Source organism: Somniosus microcephalus, chromosome 17 (genome assembly GCF_052327205.1).
Source record: "Somniosus microcephalus isolate GS21.2 chromosome 17, FLI_Smic_1.0, whole genome shotgun sequence".
In the NCBI taxonomy this organism is placed as follows: Eukaryota; Metazoa; Chordata; class Chondrichthyes; order Squaliformes; family Somniosidae; genus Somniosus; species Somniosus microcephalus.
In genome coordinates, this window is record NC_141003.1 from 66,394,673 (window position 1) to 66,414,222 (window position 19,550).

General features: G+C 47.3%; 1 protein-coding gene across 4 annotated transcripts in view; it reads left to right on the plus strand.

Moving 5' to 3' along the window:
• Positions 1 to 19,550, plus strand: part of LOC147105806 (uncharacterized) — a 62,146-nt gene that overhangs the window by 37,773 nt on the left and 4,823 nt on the right. For all 4 annotated transcript variants that reach the window (XM_086010567.1, XM_086010566.1, XM_086010569.1 and 1 more), the window contains exons 11-16: positions 157 to 263; positions 2,695 to 2,895; positions 4,730 to 4,861; positions 5,659 to 5,737; positions 12,598 to 12,785; positions 14,667 to 14,687. In XM_086010567.1, the coding sequence (XP_085866693.1) occupies positions 157 to 263; positions 2,695 to 2,895; positions 4,730 to 4,861; positions 5,659 to 5,737; positions 12,598 to 12,785; positions 14,667 to 14,687 (728 nt within the window). The remainder of the gene's footprint in view (positions 1 to 156; positions 264 to 2,694; positions 2,896 to 4,729; positions 4,862 to 5,658; positions 5,738 to 12,597; positions 12,786 to 14,666; positions 14,688 to 19,550) is intronic.

Genomic DNA, 19,550 nt, shown 5'->3' on the forward strand with positions numbered 1-19,550 from the left:
GGGTCTCAGTGGGAGGGCTGGGCTGGGGTCTCAGTGGGAGAGCTGGGCTGGGGTCTCAGTGGGAGGGCTGGGCTGGGGTCTCAGTGGGAGGGCTGGGCTGGGGTGGGGTCTCAGTGGGAGAGCTGCTGGGGTCTCACTGTTGCTTCTCCTCTGCAGGTGGTGATAATGGCAGGTTTGACGTTAACAATGTTACCGGAGCGTTAATGATGAGGTGGCCAGTCCGGAGCTTCATGCAGACCCCCTCGTTCTCTCTGACAATCATGGTAAAGAAAACACAATCAGCCATGATTTATAGTTTTAAAAAACCAATCGGTATGACAATGAGTGAGGTGGCCATTCTGCAATAGGCCAAGTCTCAGATACTGGGCGGTACCTACTGCAGAATAACCCGTAAAAGCCCCCTTCTCCCTCAGCTGTACCATCAGGGGGTGGATCTTAGCAGAGGGCAATGATTCTCAGAGGGCTGATCAAACCGGCTGACCCTTTATTTTTAAACGTTATTTGCCCCCCGTGACCTGTGTCGCTCCGTGCCAAAGGGCAGGTGCTCTGTCAGGTCATCATTCTCAACCTGTCCTCTGGCACAAAAAACATTTCCAAATGCATTGGGAAATTTTGCTTTCTGTGTTATCTCTTTGCAAACTTCCTCCTTGCATAACCGATGGATGGGTTATAAACCTCTTTTTCGCCCTCCTCCCCCAGAATTTAATGTCCCTCTTGTCCTGAAGGCATTGTTGGGTTTGGCTCCACGGGCACTAATGGCCCTCTTGAATGTTACTCAACCGACCTTTCTTCAAGTGTGATCTGAGACAGCGATCCTTGGCAGATATTCCACCACAGGTGCCATCACTGTCAAGACTGACCTGTCCTGAAATCCTCAATCGACTCTCAGGAGTCACTGGATAGCAACCAGGAACAGGAACCCTGGCTGATTTATTTTTGTACTGGGCACCCCTACCATTACATTGGCTAATCTTGCTTTGAAAAGCAGAGAGGTTCTGTTAAACTTGTATCACTTTTAGCCCACACTTTGAGCACTGTGCACACTTCTGGTCTCCATATTACAAAAAATATATAATGGGCCAGAAATTTGGGTCCCCACGGGTAAGTACGCGCTAGGTAATCACACGTAGGGCCAACGAAAGTGCCGGTTTCGTGCATGCACTGCGCATGCACGGGAAACCGGAACTTCCGTTCCCTTTGGGCCAGAAATTCGGGTCGGAGGCTTCCCGCGGGTGCAAGCCCCCGACCTGCACTTACCTAGCGCGCCGGCCGCTGTGCTGTGGGCCCGCGTGGGATTCTGATCCTGGGCCTGCTCCAGATGCTGGCGCGCAGTGCTTGCGTATCCCAGGGGCGTAGTTAGTTCGAAGCGTCCCCTGGGATCACGTGGGCCATGGAGAGCCAATCGTAGCAGGGAATCTCTATTCATAGATTTGACAGGAAGACCTGTCAAATCTATGAATAGAAATCGGCCCCAAAACCTAACTAAAACTTCAAATAAATTTTTTTAAAACATCACATTTTAAAAATAACTATAAATTACATTAAAATAACTATTTTAAACAATAATTTAAATTTTTGAAAAAATTAATTACACTTTTTAACGGGGCTAAAAATAAACTTACCTTTCTTTAAAATATTTAAAAATAATAAACCTGTGGAAAAAATGTTTTAATTTTACTTAATTCACCACTTACTTTGTTAAAAGCAGGCCTTGTGACTGCTTTTTAAAAGCGTAGCTGCTGGAGACTTACCCTCCCGGAGAAACCTGGAAAAAAAACGGAAGTTCCAGGCGTACACGCTGCCTCTCCGGCGCACGCGTTCGACCTGTGAACCCCTTACTTCAAGGAAACACTAGAGAAGGTGCAAAAAAGATTTACATGGATGATACCAGAACTGAGAAGTTATAACTGTCAGGAAAGATTGAACAGGCTGAGGCTCTTTTCTCTAGAAAAGAGAAGGCTGTGGAGTGAGGAGAGGTCTTTTAAATTATGAAGGAGTTTGATAGGGTAGACGTAGAGAAGATGTTTCGACTTGTCAGGGAGTCCAAAACTAGGGGCCATAAATATAAAATAACAACAGGAAATGCTGGAAAAACTCAGCAGGCCAGGCAGCATCGGTGGAGAAACAGAGTTAACGTCAGACGAAAGGTCATCGGCCTGAAACGTTAACTCTGTTTCTCTCTCCACCAATGCTGCCTGGCCTGCTGAGTTTTTCCAGTGTTTCCTGTTGTTATTTCGGATTTCCAGCATCCGCAGTATTTTGCTATCACGGCCATACATATAAGATAGTCACCAATAAATTCAATAGGAAATTCAGGACTTCTTTACTCAGAGAATGTGGAACTTGCAACCATGTGGAGTAGTTGAGGCGAATAGCATAGATGCATTTAAGGGGAAGCTGGATAAGTAAATAAGGGAGAAAGGAATAGAAGGATATGCTGATAGGGTGAGATGAAGTAGGGTGGGAGGAAGCCCGTGTGGAGCATAAACACCGGCATGGACAGGTTGGGCCAAATGGCCTGTTTCTGTGTTGTAAATTCTATGTAAAGATCAGCAGACTAAGCTCAGGGATCAAGCGTATGCTAATATATTTAATATTTAAGAGTGAAGTCCAGGCAGGAAGTAATATGAGGGACAGGTCCTCTATGGCACGTTGGTGTTCACAGCTGGGTTACCCTGACGTCCTTCTCTCCAGGCCTCCCAGGTGGATGACCCCAGTAAATACACGGTGACCATGGTGCTGATTCACGTCTTGGCCCAGAATCGCTATCAGCCGCGATTTAACAGCACCGAGTACGAGGGATTCGTTCAAGAGCAACCAAACCCCCTTGGCCTGGTAGTCACTTATGGCAATAAACCCTTACTGGTGGAAGCGGTGGACCAAGATTTCAAAAACGTGAGTTAAATGATACGTTTATTTTTTGTATTTCTTCCGCCGTACCGTTCCTCTCCCACTGGCGGGGCTGCTGACCTTCAGATGAGACGTTAAACCGAAGTGGCCTCTGCCTGCTAGGGTGGATGTGAAAGATGTCGGAGAAGAGAGCAGGGGAGTTCTCACAGTCTCCTGGCCAACATTTCTCTCAAGGGGGCTGGAATACAATAGGGGAGGAAATGATGCTTCAGTTTTACAGAGCCTTGATCAGACTCCATCTCACAGAATCATAGGATCACAGAAGGAGGCCGTTCGGCCCATCGTGCCTGTGACGCCTCTTTGAAAGAGCTATCCATTTAGTCACATTTCCCTGCCCTTTCACCAGAGCCCTACAATTTTTCCACTTTTTCTGGAGTACTTTGTTCAGTTTTGGGCTCTGCAGCTCAGGAAAGATCAATTGGTCATAGAGTGGGGTTCAGAGCAAATTCACCAGAATACCAGGGCTTAAAGGGTTAAATTATGAGGACAGCTTGCTTAAACTTAGCTTATATTCCCTGAAGTTCAGATGGTTGGGTGATCTGATCCAGGTGTTTGAAATGATAAAAGGATTTGATGGAGCAGATACAGAGAAGCTAGTTCCTCTGATTATTGCAGAAGTACAGTTTTTTTCAGTTGAGAAATGAGAGGCTTCAGTTATGAGGGGAGACTAGAGAAACTGGGGCTCTTTTCATTAAAACAGAGAAGGTTAAGAGGAGATCTATCGCCTTGAAAAATATGAGAGGTTTTGATGAGGTAAACCGGGAATAGCTATTTTCATTGGTGGGTGAGTCAGTAACTAGAGGGCATCAATTTACCAAAAGAATGAAGGAAGAGTTTAGAAGAACTTTCTTTTATGCTGAGAGTTATTGGGACATGGAAAACAATGGAAGCAGAATCCAGAATAGGTTTTAAAAGGGGAAGTAGATAAATATTTGAATAAGAAATGGACCTATCATCCCATCACCCTGACCCATTGCAATACCGAGATACTTCACCATGGACCTATCACCCTGACCCATTTCAATGCTGAGATACTTCACCATGGACCTATCACCCTGACCCATTTCAATGGTGAGATACTTCACCATGGACCTATCACCCTGACCCATTGCAATACCGAGATACTTCACCATGGACCTATCACCTTGACCCATTTCAATACTGAGATACTTCACCATGGACCTATCACCTTGACACATTTCAATGGTGAGTTACTTCACCATGGACCTATCACCTTGACCCATTCCAATGGTGAGATACTTCACCATGGACCTATCACCTTGACCCATTTCAATGGTGAGATACTTCACCATGGACCTATCACCCTGACCCATTCCAATGCTGAGATACTTCACCATGGACCTATCACCTTGACCCATTTCAATACCGAGATACTTCACCATGGACCTATCACCTTGACCTATTCCAATACCGAGATACTTCACCATGGACCTATCACCCTGACCCATTCCAATGCTGAGATACTTCACCATGGACCTATCACCTTGACCCATTTCAATGCTGAGATACTTCACCATGGACCTATCACCTTGACCTATTCCAATGGTGAGATACTTCACCATGGACATATGATCTTGTGTCTCTGACCCATTTCAATGCTGAGATACTTCACCAAGGATCTATCATCCCATCAGGACCGTGGCCAGAGAAGTTCACAGCTCAGGATATACCCCCTCAGGTTAAATGAGTGGATCATGGAATGCAAAGAAAAGGGGATATAGGCAACAGTGAGAAAGTTCGAGTGTTCTAGATTGATGTGAATGTTTCTGACTGACCTTGTGCCCTTTTGTTGCCCCAGGGCAGAAATCCGAACCTTGTCTACACCCTGACACATCAGTCCAAGCACACACAGCTGTTCCAGGTCACACAGGAAGGGCTCCTACTTGCTCGAACTGATCGACTGCGCGCACATGCGAAGTACACGCTGCAGGTAAGGGTGGAGCCTGGCTTTATATTCATGGGGGGAGCAAGAGTTAGGATGAAATGAGCTTTTACTCTGTAGTTAACCCGTGCTGTAGGGTACGATAGTGTAGCGGTTATGATACTGGACGAGTAATCCAGATGTCTGGACTAATAATCCAGATGGCTGGACTAGTAATCCGGATGCCGGGAATAGTAATCCGGATGCCTAGACTAGTAATCCAGAGAGCATGAGTCCAGATCCCACTGTGGCAGTTTGAGAATTTGAATTTAGTTTTAACAAATTTGGAAATAAAAAGCTGGTATCAGTAAAAATGACCATGAAGCTGTTGGATTGTCGTAAAAACCCAACTGGTTCACTAATGTCCTTCAGGGAAGGAAACCCTCCAACCTTACCCAATCTGGTCTATATGTGACTCCAGTCCCACACCAATGTTGACTCTAAACTACACTCTGAAGTGGCCCAGCAAGCCACTTGCTAACCCGTTACCAGAGGTTCAAGAGGAAGGCTCGCCACTACTTCCCCGATTTAATGTTTTCCCTTCAAGTGTTTCTCTAATTCCCTTCAATGCTGTAACTGACTTGCCCTCAACGGCCCCTTGTGGAATGGTTCCCGTGTTCTAATAACCCTTTGTGTGAAACATTCTTTCTCTGCTCCCTCTTTATGTGCTGTCCTGAGTTTGTGCTTTTTTATCACTGATTCACTGCCCAGTGGAAGGAATCTTTTGCCATTTACTCTCTCAAACCCTTTTCATAACTCATTCCAAAAAAACGATACTAAACTTTGGTTTTGACCTATGTGCACAGATTGTTGGATCCGACAATGAATCGGGGGACATGATCAGCACCAGGGTCAACGTTGAGGTTCTACACTCAAGCCAGCCAGGTAGGCCCATCAACAAAAATATAAACCTCTCCTACCCCATCGATTACACCACAGCAGTGTTAGCCTGGTAATAATCCCAAATCAGACATGATGTGGTGAGTGTAGCATGCTCGGGAGGAACAGGTGACTTTGGACCTATGGTGCCCAAAGCTCTCCACCGCTGGGGGTTTTCCTCACCTCATGTCTGGGTCTGTCGCAGACTAATTGATGAGTGATCTGTTATTGCTCAGAAATTCTTTCAATGGAACTTGTATGTGAAATTGTGGCAAATCTTGCTATGTGCCGTAAGCGGAGAAACTCACATGATTTGTTGCAGGTGGTCATGTTTCACCAAATAATGTGCCATACCATTGATGGCAATCGCACCACAAACCAACAGAGGTTACTGCTGTAAAAGAAATCATGAATGGGTGCGGGTTGGTCCATTGTGCCTGTGCCAGTTCCAGCTCTACACCTGAGCTCCCATTCCCCGAGGTAACAGTATTGGGGATGATGTGATCTTACTCACAGCTGGTGCTTGTGACAAAGTGGCTTGAAGTGTTAGAGCAGCCAGCAAATATGTGCATCCCAAAGTGGGGCTACATAGTTTTATAAGATAATAGCCCGTCCTGAGGTGCTGTCTCTTGATGGGGTACATCTGTACCAGAGCAGACTCTGTGTATTAAAGGGAATAGCAGCCCCTGTGTATAGTATAGAAAATAGCAGCTCCGGTGTATATTAAACTCCTGTGTATATTATAGGGACTAGCAACCCCTGTGTATATTAGACAATAACACCCCAGTGTATATTATAGAGAATAGCAGCTCCTGTGTATATTATAGAGAATAGCAGCTCCTGTGTATATTATAGAGAATAGCAGCCCCTGTGTATATTACAGAGAATAGCGGCTCCTGTGTATATTATAGAGAATAGCAGCCCCTGTGTATTTTATAGGGAATAACAGCTCCTGTGTATTTTATAGATAATAGCAGCCCCTGTGTATTTTATAGATAATAGCAGCCCCGGTGTATATTAGAGAATAACAACTCCTGTGTATATTATAGGGAATAGCAGCCCCTGTGTATATTGGGGAATAACAGCTCCTGTGTATGTTATAGAGAATAGCAGCCCCTGTGTATATTATAGAGAATAGCAGCCCCTGTGTATATTATAGGGAATAACAGCCCCTGTGTATATTATAGAGAATAGCAGCTCCTGTGTATATTATAGAGAATAGCGGCTCCTGTGTATATTATAGAGAATAGCGGCTCCTGTGTATATTATAGAGAATAGCAGCCCCTGTGTATATTATAGAGAATAGCAGCCCCTGTGTATATTATAGAGAATAGCAGCCCCTGTGTATATTATAGAGAATAGCAGCCCCGGTGTATATTATAGAGAATAGCAGCCCCTGTGTATATTATAGAGAATAGCAGCCCCTGTGTATATTATAGGGAATAGCAGCTCCTGTGTATATTAAAGAAAATAGCAGCCCCTGTGTATATTATAGAGAATAGCAGCCCCGGTGTATATTATAGAGAATAGCAGCCCCTGTGTATATTAGAGAATAACAGCTCCTGTGTATATTATATAGGGAATAGCAGCTCCTGTGTATATTAAAGAAAATAGCAGCCCCTGTGTATATTATAGAGAATAGCAGCCCCTGTGTATATTATAGAGAATACCAGCCCCTGTATATATTATAGAGAATAGCAGCCCGTGTATATTATAATAGAATAGCAGCCCCTGTGTATATTATAGGGAATAGCAGCCCATGTATGGTATAGGGAACAGAGGGCCACCCAGGAATCAACAAATCATATTTCGGCAGGCTTACCTTAAAGCCCCTGTCTGAAGTGAGTGCTGTGTGTTTGGACTGTCGCTCAGTCACATAACAGGAGGACCTCTAAGCAGTTTACAAATCGGGCTACAATGAGTCTTGTACAGTTTGTGCTGAAGCTCCCAGTGCGCTACGTGCTGCTCCAACACAGAGGCACGTGCAGTGTGCGTCAGGTGTGAAGCAGGCCCTGAGGCCACGACAGACTTCAGGTGCTTAACATCAGATCATTGGCCTCTGTATTACGAGTAATAGCAGATCTTGTGTGTATTATATTCTTCACTGCTTATTTGTTCTTTGAAGGATTCAGGAAAGGAAGGTGCTTATTGAAAGAAAGGACACATGGAATTCAAAAGATTTTGTTGATTAATTGGATTTTCCAAAACATGTAAATGATTTCAGTGTTTCCCTCGGCAGCACGGAGGGCCTCAGCAGAGGAAATTATTACACTGAGCTTCAGGGTGGGCCTGAATCCTTAACACAGCTATTTAAAGAGCTGTCTTTCATTCTGCCAGCGCAATTCACACTCCATCTAGAGCCATCCTTTGTTTCTTAACCTGTCCTATTACCATCTCCTCTTGCCTCGAATATCTCCTAATGCCTCTTTACTTCTCCTGCCTTCCATCCTATCACAGACCTTCCCTTTTGTTCTTTCATCCCCTCCTCCATTTCCCAGCCCTTAAACTTGCTTCAAAATCTGTTCCTTTTCCTGCTTTTTTCCAGTTCTGACGAAAGGTCTTCGACCTGAAACGTTAACTCTGTTTCTCTCTCCACGGATGCTGCCTGGCCTGCTGAGCTTTTCCAGTGTTTTCTGTTGTTATTTAAAGAGGGTAATCTCCAACCTGGTGGCTGCTCCTGAACTGCTGTGTGAGAGGACAGGATGGTAATGGTCACGTGTTTTCAGGAGCTGGTGACTAGGATGTTGCAATAACTGGAGATTAGTCAGTGGCTGGTGACAGGATAGATGGATTTGAGTTAAAATCCTCCAGAAAATGACTAATTCTTTCAGCAACAAGGAAAGTGAGAGAATGAACGAGAGAGAGAAAGAAGGGAGTGGTTGCATGTTCCTGTGCTCCGAAAATCAGAGTGTACAGGCAATCTGCACTCTGCGACTGAGGCTTCTCGCTGGGAGCGCTGGTTTGCGGAATCACTCTAGAGGGAGAAAGAGAGATAGAGGAAGAGAAGGCGAGAAAAAGCAGTTACATCAGGGGAGCAGAAAGAGAGCGAGAGATTTCTTAAATGAGAGAGGGGCTGGTTACATCAAACTGGGACGGGGGGAGAAGGAAGAGATCGGCGATAACAGACAGGGCGAGAGAGATCAGTCTTACCAGGGAGAGGCACCAATTCAAAGCTCCCAAAGCTGGGATAACATAGAAACATAGAAGATAGGAGCAGGAGTAGGCCATTCGGCCCCTCGAGCCTGCTCCACCATTCAACGAGATCATGGCTGATCATCCAAATTCAGTACCCTGTTCCTGCCTTCTCTCCATATCCCTTGCTCCCTTTAGCCTTAAGAAAGATATCCAACTCCTTCTTGAATATATTTAATGAATGAATTGGCTTCTACTGCCTTCTGTGGTAGAGAATTCCACAGGTTCACCACTCTCTGGGTGAAGAAATTCCTCCTCATCTCTGTCCTAAATGGCTTACCCCTTATCCTTAGACTGTGACCCCTGGTTCTGGACTCCCCGACCATCGGGAACATCCTTCCTGCATCTAGTCTGTCTAGTCCTGTTAGAATTTTATAAGTTTCGATGAGATCCCCTCTCATTCTTCTAAACTCCAGCGAGTACAAGCCCAATCGACCCAATCTCTCCTCATACGTCATTCCTGCCATCCCAGGTATCAGCCTGGTGAACCTTCGCTGCACTCCTTCCATGGCAAGAACATCCTTCCTCAGATAAGGCGACCAAAACTGCACACAATACTCAAGATGTGGTCTCACCAAGGCCCTGTACAACTGCAGCAAGACATCCTTGTTCCTGTACTCAAACCCTCTCGCTACGAAGGCCAACATACCATTTGCCTTCTTAACCGCCTGCTGCACCTGCATGCTTACTTTCAGCGACTGGTGCACAAGGACGCCCAGGTCTCGTTGCACTTCCCCTTCTCCCAATCTATTGCCATTCAGATAATAATCTGCCTTCCTGTTTTTGCCACCAAAGTGGATAACCTCACATTTATCCACGTTATATTGCATCTGCCATGCTTCTGCCCAATCACCCAACCTGTCCAAATCATACTGGAGTTTCTCGGCATCCTCCTCACAGCACACACGCCCACCCAGCTTTGTGTCGTCTGCAAACTTGGAGATACAGGAAACTTTGGTTTATCCGGAGGTTGTATGTCCGGAAACCTCGATCTACCGGCAGAAATCAGGAGCCGTTTTGTTAGGTTTTTTTTCTTCTCGTGGCTTTGTTTTCAACAGTTGGGCTCTGGAAAGTCTCTCTGAAGCTGTTGCTAAGCTACAGAGGTGCTTCCAAGGTACGGGCTGACTGTTTACAAGCTGTGTTTGTTGTCAGATACGGAGATGAAAACCTCTGTATGCTTCAACATTAACTTTGTATGTCCGGCAGTTTTGATAGATCGGCAACAGCTCGGTCCCATCGGTGCCGGATATAACAAAGTTTCCTGTATTACATCTAGTTCCCTCGTCCAGATCATTAATATATATTGTGAATAGCTGGAGTCCAAGGACCGATCCCTGCGGTACCCCACTAGTCACTGCCTGCCACTCGGAAAAAGACCCGTTTATTCCAACTCTTTGCTTTCTGTCTGCCAACCAGTTCTCTATCCAAGTCAATACCTTGCCCTCAATCCCATGTGCCTTAATTTTACACGCGAATCTCTTATGTGGGACCTTATCGAAAGCCTTCTGAAAGTCCAAATACACCACATCCACTGGTTCTCCCTTATCTATTTTACCAGTTACATCCTCAAAAAATTCCAGTAGATTAGTCAAGCACGATTTACCTTTTGTAAATCCATGTTGACTTTGTCCGATCCGGTCACTTTTTTCCACGTGCTCTGCTATTACATCCTTTATAATGGACGCTAGCATTTTCCCCACTACCGATGTCAGGCTTACCGGTCTGTAATTCCCCGTTTTCTCTTTACCACCCTTTTTGAACAGTGGGGTAACATTAGCTGCCCGCCAATCCATGGGTACTGTTCCAGAGTCTATCGAATTTTGGAAGATGACCAGCAATGCATCTATTATTTCTAGGGCCACTTCCTTAAGTACCCTAGGATGTAGATTATCAGGCCCTGGGGATTTATTGGCCTTCAATCCCATCAATTTCCCTAACACCATTTCCCTACAAATACTGATTTCTATCAGTTCCTCCCTTTCATTAGACCTTATGTTCCCCGACATCTTTGGGGGGTTATTTGTGTCCTCCTTTGTGAAGACAGAACCAAAGTATGTATTTAATTGGTCTGCCATTTCTTTGTTTCCCATTATAAATTCCCCTGATTCTGACTGCAAGGGACCTACGCTTGACTTCACCAATCTTTTTCTCTTCACATATCTATAAAAGTTTTTACAGTCAGTTTTTATGTTCCTCCCACCCAACCAGAAAATCGTTTGTAATCAGTGGAATCACAAACATGTATTTCCCTCAATAAATAAACACTTCATGTGTCAGCTATAGACAGGGCTGCTTGGAATACCTCCTACTCCCCTCCCACTATTCCAGAGCAAATAGTTATGTAGCTCACAGTCTATATAATACATGTGGAAGGGAGGACTAGAGGGTGGGTGGCTCTTACAGAAATAAGCCTATGATCTCTGGCCACAATCTCCTAGTAGGAGTGGTAAGGCCATCATTGAATCATGCTAGGACTTGAGGTCATGACTTCGGCTGACAGTCCCGTGCAGTACTCAGGAAATGCTGCACTGTTGGGGATGCCAATCTTTGCACGAGATGTTAAACTGAGGACCTATCCGCCAGCTCAGGTAGATATAAAAGATTCCACGGGAATATTTGATGAAGAGCAGGGAGATCTCCTGTAATCCACATTATGAAAAATTATTTAATTGCTGAGTGTGGGTCACATTTGCTTACATTATCAACAGTCCCTGCATTTCATAGCATCAAATGTTTTGAGATGTGATAAGTATTGTTATTATTGTTATAAGAAAGCTTAGAATGCAATAATTCACATCTAGTCTGATTGGACAACTCAAGAGGGATCTTCATAGAATGTATTTATATATCCCCCAAAGTGCACTACAGACTTGATTGCCATTAATAATCTATGGGGTAGAAATTGGTGTGCATTGTGCCTATGTTTTGGGTGTAAAACAGGCACTATGCTGACCAATTTAGCAGTGGACAGCCCGCACCCAATCTGCACAGGTGTTCGGCCCACTGCTAAATTCGTCAAGCCCATTTTTTACAGGCGTTTTGGGGGGCCACCTAAAACAAGCCTTAGGCCCTTACATTTGTTAATTAGGGGCCGAACGCCTGCTGAAGGACCCCTGTGCCAAATTAGGCTGCCCTCAGCGGTGCTGGGCCGGCTGTGCTCCGGTTTTCCAGGCGTTCATGTGCCATCGCAAATGGCCGCCACCAAAACGGTAGGTAAAAATAATTTTCTTTTTAGTTTTAATGAGGAGTGATCATCCTGGCTCCACAGTACGTCTGCCGGTCACGATCGGCTCCCTCCCCACCCCTCCCCCTGGGACTTATCTAAGGACCACCGCTGACGAAGCAGGTGGCCTGAAATTGAATTCTTCCCTTGGGCGAGCTGCCTGTAGCTGAGACCCGAGGAGCAATTTCTAATGATCTTTCGTCCTCTGACTTTGGGTGCGCTCTGCCTTCTCAGTGCTGAGTCTGGCCCCAAAAACGGGCCGAGATGAAAATTTACCCCTATGAGCAGTGAGGACTTTACATCTACAGCAATTCACCATAGGGTATTATTTTGCTTGCAAGCAATAAAAAACACAAGATGTTCCCTAAGGAGCTCCAGCATTGCTCCCAGGCCATCAAACTCCTTTATCAATGTATGTGATCCAATGTCTGTTTTTCCTGTTAAACTGCAGTTCCATCCGGACGTCCCAAAGAAAGCAGGAAGTACACCTCTATGGAAATGGGATTATTGGGAGCAATCGTTGGAGTATTGCTCCTCCTCCTTGTTGTCACATTTGTTCTAATTACTTGTACCCTGAGGCGACAGCACAGGCAACACAGATGTAGGGGCACAGTCGCGGAAGAACAAAACACCAATGTGGTAAGATACCTAGGACTGAGCGTGTCTGTGTACGTAGAAAAAACTTGGGACTAAAGGGATCTGGTGCTGTAGTCTATTATCTTTCTTAAATTGAGAAAACCAAGGTGAAGTAAGAGAGAAGACAACATAAATCAAGAAGTAATATTACAAGCATGCTAAATTGATGGGCAGGAAACGACCAGCTGGTCCATCAATCCTGCCCCGCACCATGATGGCCGGACAATCATGACTAGACAGTTCCCCTAGCCCCACCCCCTGCAACCACGTAATGTCCTGGGAGAGGCAAAAGAAAAAGAGAAAAAGCCCAAAAACGGTCAATAAGGGAAAAAACTCAGGAAAATTCCTCTCTGACCCCTTCAGGCGATCAAAACCAGTCCAGAAGATCAAATGGACCAAGTTTTATCTATTGAATGACCCCCAAGCTTTAAAAGCCTGTGCAGTGTAAGAGTGAGGGAAAACTGACGGAGATCAGGAGCTCCTCGGCTTTCAGGCCCTAGCAAGAATGCGTTGGAGGGAGAGATGGTGCATGTGGTAAACCACTGTTAACTCTGTACAGGTCCGGGCATGTCTCCGCCCCTGGCTCCACCCCTAAGCCCGGGTATAAAGGTGACTCACCACCCTTCCCCCGGGAGCTCTTAGGATGGATCCACTAGCAGAGGCATGCTCCAGTTCTTAGTCAATAAAAGCCTACTTCGTATAAGTTCAACTCGTAGTCTTTGGTGTTGTTGATAGTGCATCAGTGCAATGAGTCTCAGTTTCAACCCATCGAGGAAGAATGTATTGTATGCTTTGGCGGAATAAGAGAGAAAAGTTCAGAAGAGAACTGGCCATAGTAGTATCAATAATACAGAACATAAGAACATAAGAACTAGGAGCAGGAGTAGGCCATAAGACCCCTCGAGCCTGCTCCAGTCAATAACATCATGGCTGAACTTCTATATCAACTCCACTTTCCCGCCCTATCCCCATATTCGTTGACTCCCTTAGTGCCCAAAAATCTATCGATCTCAGTCTTGAATATACTTGACTTGAGCATCCACAACCCTCTGGGGCTGGGTATTCTGCAGTGAGTGACTCCTCTCCTGAATCCCCAAAGCCTTTCCACCATCTACAAGGCACAAGTGATGGAATACTCTCCACTTGCCTGGATGAGTGCAGCTCCAACAACACTCAAAAAGCTCAACACCATCCAGGACAAAGCAGCACACTTGATTGGCACCCCATCCACCACCTTAAACATTCACTCCCTCCACCACCGGCGTACCGTGGCTGCAGTGTTTACCATCTACAAGATGCACTGCAGCAACTCGTCAAGGCTTCTTTGACAGCACCTCCCAAACCCGTGACATCTACCACCTAGGACAAGAGCAGCAGGCGCTTGGGTACACCACTACCTGCAAGTTCCCCTCCAAGTCACACACCGTCCTGACTTGGAAATATATCGATGTTCCTTCATCGTTGCTGTGTCAAAATCCTGGAATTCCCTCCCTAACAGCACTGTGGGAGTACCTTCACCACACAGAGTACAGCAGTTCATGAAGGCGGCTCACCACTAACTTCTCAAGGGCAATTAGGGATGGGCAATAAATGCTGGCCTTGCCAGCGATGCCCACATCCCCTGAAAGAATTTTTTAAAAACTCTCATGGTGGCCTCAAGGCTAAATAAGGCCTGCAAGGGACACAAGTCATTTATAGTAACCAGCTCCACAGGTGTTGGGAAAACACCAAACTCCATGTCTGCATGTGACCATTCAAACCTTTGTCAAAAATGTATTTAATTTAAGATGCAATGCTGTCTCTAACTGGAAAAAACTGACTCATTTTCTCCCTCTCTCCCCGTCTTGCCTCATTTTCTTTTTGTTCACCACTCGCTGTTCTCAGAGTTTAAAGTGGTTCCAGCTGGTGAGTGTGTGGGATCGTTGTGTGTAATCTACCCACTGTCTTTCCAGTGGGCTGAAATTTGCAACCAGCTGATCATTTTAGGGGTTGTAATAAGTTGGGTAGCTGTACGTCTAACTCACCAAACCCAGCGGAGCTGCGAGTTTGAGCCTGGAGGCTGCCCATAACCCAGGCTCCCGTCTCAGTTGAATTGCGACTGTTGAGTCAGTGGATGGGCACAGCAGAACACAACTTGGAATTGGATCAATTTATATTGTGAAAGGTTTCTGAATTATCTTCTGTAGCAAAAATACAAATAAGTCAACTGATTTCAAATTAAGACAAGAACACAACGTCACAAAAAGGGTGGTGACTGTTTAGAGTCATAGAGTCATAGAGTAATACAGCACGGATAGAGGCCCTTCGGCCCATCGTGTCCATGCCGGCCATCAAGCCCTGTCTAATCTAATCCCATATTCCAGCATTTGGCCCGTAGCCTTGTATGCTATGGCATTTCAAATGCTCATCCAAATGCTTCTTAAATGTTGTGAGGGTTTCTGCCTCCACAACCCTTTCAGGCAGTGAGTTCCAGACTCCAACCACCCTCTGGGTGAAAAAGTTCTTTCTCAAATCCCCTCTAAACCTCCCGCCCTTTACCTTGAATCTATGCCCCCTAGTTATTGACCCCTCTACTAAGGGGAAAAGCTCCTCAGCATCCATCCTATCTATGCCCCTCACAATTTTGTACACCTCAATCATGTCCCCCCTCAGCCTCCTCTGCTCCAAGGAAAACAAACCCAATCTGCCCAGTCTCTCTTCATAGCTGAAGCGCTCCAGCCCTGGTAACATCCTGGTGAACCTCCTCTGCACCCTCTCTAACGCGATCACATCTTTCCTGTAGTGTGGCGACCAGAACTGCACACAGTATTCCAGCTGTGGCCTAACCAGTGTTTTATACAGCTCCATCATAACCTCCTTGCTCTTATATTCTATGCCTCGGCTAATGAAGGCAAGTATCCCATATGCCTTTTTTACCACCTTATCCACCTGTTCCGCCGCCTTCAGGGATCTGTGTACCTGCACACCCAGATCCCTCTGACCCTCCGTCTTGCCTAGGGTCTTTCCCTTCATTGTGTATTCCCTTGCCTTGTTAGACCCCCCAAAGTGCATCACCTCGCACTTTTCCGGGTTAAATTCCATTTGCCACTGTTCCGCCCATCTGACCAACCCATCTATATCGTTCTGCAGACTGAGGCTACCCTCCTCGCTATTTACCACCCTACCAATTTTAGTATCATCCGCGAATTTACTGATCATACCCTTTACATTCATATCCAAGTCATTAATGTAGACCACAAACAGCAAGGGACCCAGCACCGATCCCTGTGGTACCCCACTGGCCACAGGTTTCCAGTCACAAAAACAACCTTCGACCATCACCCTCTGCCTTCTGCCACTAAGCCAGTTTTGTATCCAATGTGCCAAGGCACCCTGGATTCCATGGGCTCTTACCTTCTTGACCAGTCTCCTGTGCGGGACTTTATCGAAGGCCTTACTGAAATCCATGTATACCACATCCACTGCGTTACCCTCATCCACACACCTAGTCACCCCCTCAAAAAATTCAATCAAATTAGTCAGACATGATCTTCCCTTGACAAAGCCATGTTGACTATCCCTGATTAATCCTTGCCTCTCCAAGTGGAGACAAATTTTGTCCCTCAGGATTTTTTCCAGTAATTTTCCTACCACTGATGTTAGGCTCACTGGCCTGTAGTTCCCCGGTTTTTCCCTACTACCCTTCTTGAATAATGGTACTACATTAGCGGTTCTCCAGTCCTCTGGCACATCCCCTGTGGCCAGAGAGGTCCTGAATATATGTGTTAGAGCCCCCGCAATCTCCTCCTTTGCCTCACACAGCAGCCTGGGGTACATTTCATCCGGGCCTGGGGATTTATCCATTTTTAGGCCAGCTAAAACCGCCAATACCTCCTCCCTCTCGATGTTAATATGTTCGAGCATATCAGTTTGGAAGGGAATGTCCAGGGAGGTGTCTAAGGTTGATAACATCAACAACTTTAAGAAGGAATTGAACAGGCATTTGGTGAGAAAATCAATTGAGAACTAGGCCTAGAAATTCAGTTGCGTTCGCCAGCCGTTAACGCCATAAGAGGGGTAGATTTCCAGCGCTAGGCACTTAGTGCCCGGGCGCAGGCCGATCTGCGCCTACGCCCAACTTCAGTTGACATTTAGCGCCGACGCAAAGTGTTTGTGCCCGCTCAGCTGCGCGCGCAGCTTATGACGTCATTTCGTCGTGCAACGCTGTTTGTGCGCCCCAAACCGGAAATTCAGTGGCGCCCGCCCAATGTGGGCATGGCGCTGTTAAGAACTGTGAAGTGGAACGCAGCAGAGGCCCTGTGGGCCTCGGGGAGCGCTAATTAAAGGTCACTTACACTGAACTATAAAGGCCAGCCATTTTGCTGCAATGACTTTAGTGCTTTGGATTTCTGGACAGAGACCAAGGAACAGACCTTACTGATTTGGGACAACATAGGAGAGGTATTTTTGGCTTCTGGCCAGAGCTTTGAAATTTGACTCATTGTGATTTCACTGTTTGCAAGTTTATTATGGGGGCTGCATGGGGTTCCAACCCTCAGTTCCAGCATTATGTGCGAAGGGCTTGCAGACGCTGTGTGAGAGGGCCAGCCATGCCTAGACGCAGAGGGGCCATCAGGCGTCGGCAACGTAGGCCTTACCCACTCAGGGAATACCGGCAGCAGGTGTCCTATCTCACCATGACTGCCGCGCATTGTGTTAAGAGGCTGCGCTTCAGAAGGGAGGTGGTTGCAGAGATCTGCCAGCTGCTTCACAGAGATCTGCGTCCACAGCTGATGTGCAGGACGTCTCTGTCGGTGGAAGTGAAGGTCACGGTGGCTCTGAACTTTTATGCAAGCGGCTCCTTCCAAGCCGCTGCTGGGGACATAGCGAACATCTCCCAGTTCGCCGTGCATCGCTGCATCCGGCAGGTCACCGATGCCCTTTTCGCAAGGAGACACCAATTCATCTCCTTCCCCATGACCCTAGAGAGGCAGGAGCAGCGTGCAGTCGGATTTGCCAGGATCGCCGACTTCCCCATGGTGCAGGGTGCCATTGACTGCACGCATGTGGCTATGCGGGCACCTATTGACAGTGCCGAGGATTACCGCAACCGGAAGGGCTAACATTCCCTCAATGTACAGCTGGTGTGTGACCACAGGCAGCGCATCCTAGCTGTCAATGCCCGCTTTCCAGGAAGCAGCCACGATGCATTTATCCTGCGCCAGACTACTGTGGCTGACATGTTCGAGGCACAGCCTCCACCAAGGGGATGGCTTATTGGGGACAAGGGCTACCCTTTGTGTACATGGCTCATGACCCCGCTCCGCGCGCCCAGGACCCCTGCGGAGGAGGCATACAACGAAAGCCATCGAGCCACAAGGAACATCATAGAGCAAACGATTGGTGTCCTCAAGCAACGGTTCCGCTGCCTGGATCGTTCCGGCGGATCTCTACAGTATTCGCTGGATAGAGTCTCCCAGTTCGTCGTCGTTTGCTGCATGCTGCACAACCTGGCTATCCGCAGGACTCAGGCACTGCCACCTCGCGTTGGACCACCACCTCAGGAGGACGAGCAGGAGGACCATGAGGAGGAGGAGGAGGAGTACCAGCCCAGGAGGGAGCCACAAGGTCCAAGGGCCGTCCGCCGGCGGCTTATTGAACGACACTTCTAGGCCCCCTGTCAGGGAATGGCTTGTGGCAATGAACGCACCTGAATGCAGCCGCTCTGCAAGCCCTCAGCCGGTTAACGCAACAACCACTTGAAACATGACACCTGGACAAGCTGAATAAATAAAAAGCTTTATTTAACAAACTCAGGGCCCTTCCCACATGAAACAGAAAAACAGACAAGACCCCCAAAAGACAGTCAAAAACATATCTCACTCCCACAACCTGGGGAGGAATAACAAAAATCGTCCATCCAATTGGCCTTCATCCTCGGCCTTACCAAAATAAGCCCCCCCCCTCCAGAACACAAGCACCCCCATATAAAAAAACATTTGCCTTCATCTTCGGCCTTACCAAAATAAGCCCCCCCCCTCCAGAACACAAACACCCCCATATAAAAAAAACAGTTGGCAACACACTCTACTTGGTAACACACTCTACTTGGTGTGCCGAGAGGGCGAAACCTTGTGCAGGCTTCTCCGGCCCCTGCCCGACCTGTTGCTCCGCCTCAACCTGGGCCCTGTGGGTGTTGCAAGGCTGGGGGAAGGCTCCTGAGGGGCACAATGCATGACGGCAGATGCCCTTGGGGGTCGGCCTAGGCGAGGTCCGGCCCTGGAGGGGCCGGCTGCTGACTGCTGCAGCTGTGGCTGGCCAGCATCAGTCTCTCCAGCAGCTCGTCGCACCTTGGCTGGGGGAGTGGCAGTGGCGGCTGCAGCAATGGGGGCAAGCTGGCTGATGCCAGGCGCTCGCTGGTCGCCAGAGACACTGGCACTCGGCCGGGCTGGCACTGCAGCAAGCGCAGCAATCTGGTGAAGGCCAGACCGCTGTGCTGCAGCAGGGCGGCGGGTGCCCTGGCGATGCTTCCGTGACACAGCGAGTGTGGCAGAAGTGAGTGCGCGAACTGCCCTGGTCTGTGCCCGCATCAGATCAGCCAGTGTCTGGACGGCACCACTCATGAACTCGCGACTCGCGTCCTGTGCTGCCGCGAGTTGGTCGACACCCCTGGTCTGTGCTGCTGCGAGTTGCTCGACACCCCTGGCCTGTGAGTCCCCAAAATTGGCCACACTATGAGCCAGGGACTCAATGGCCTGAGGCAACTGTCCCACAACCCCCATGAACTCG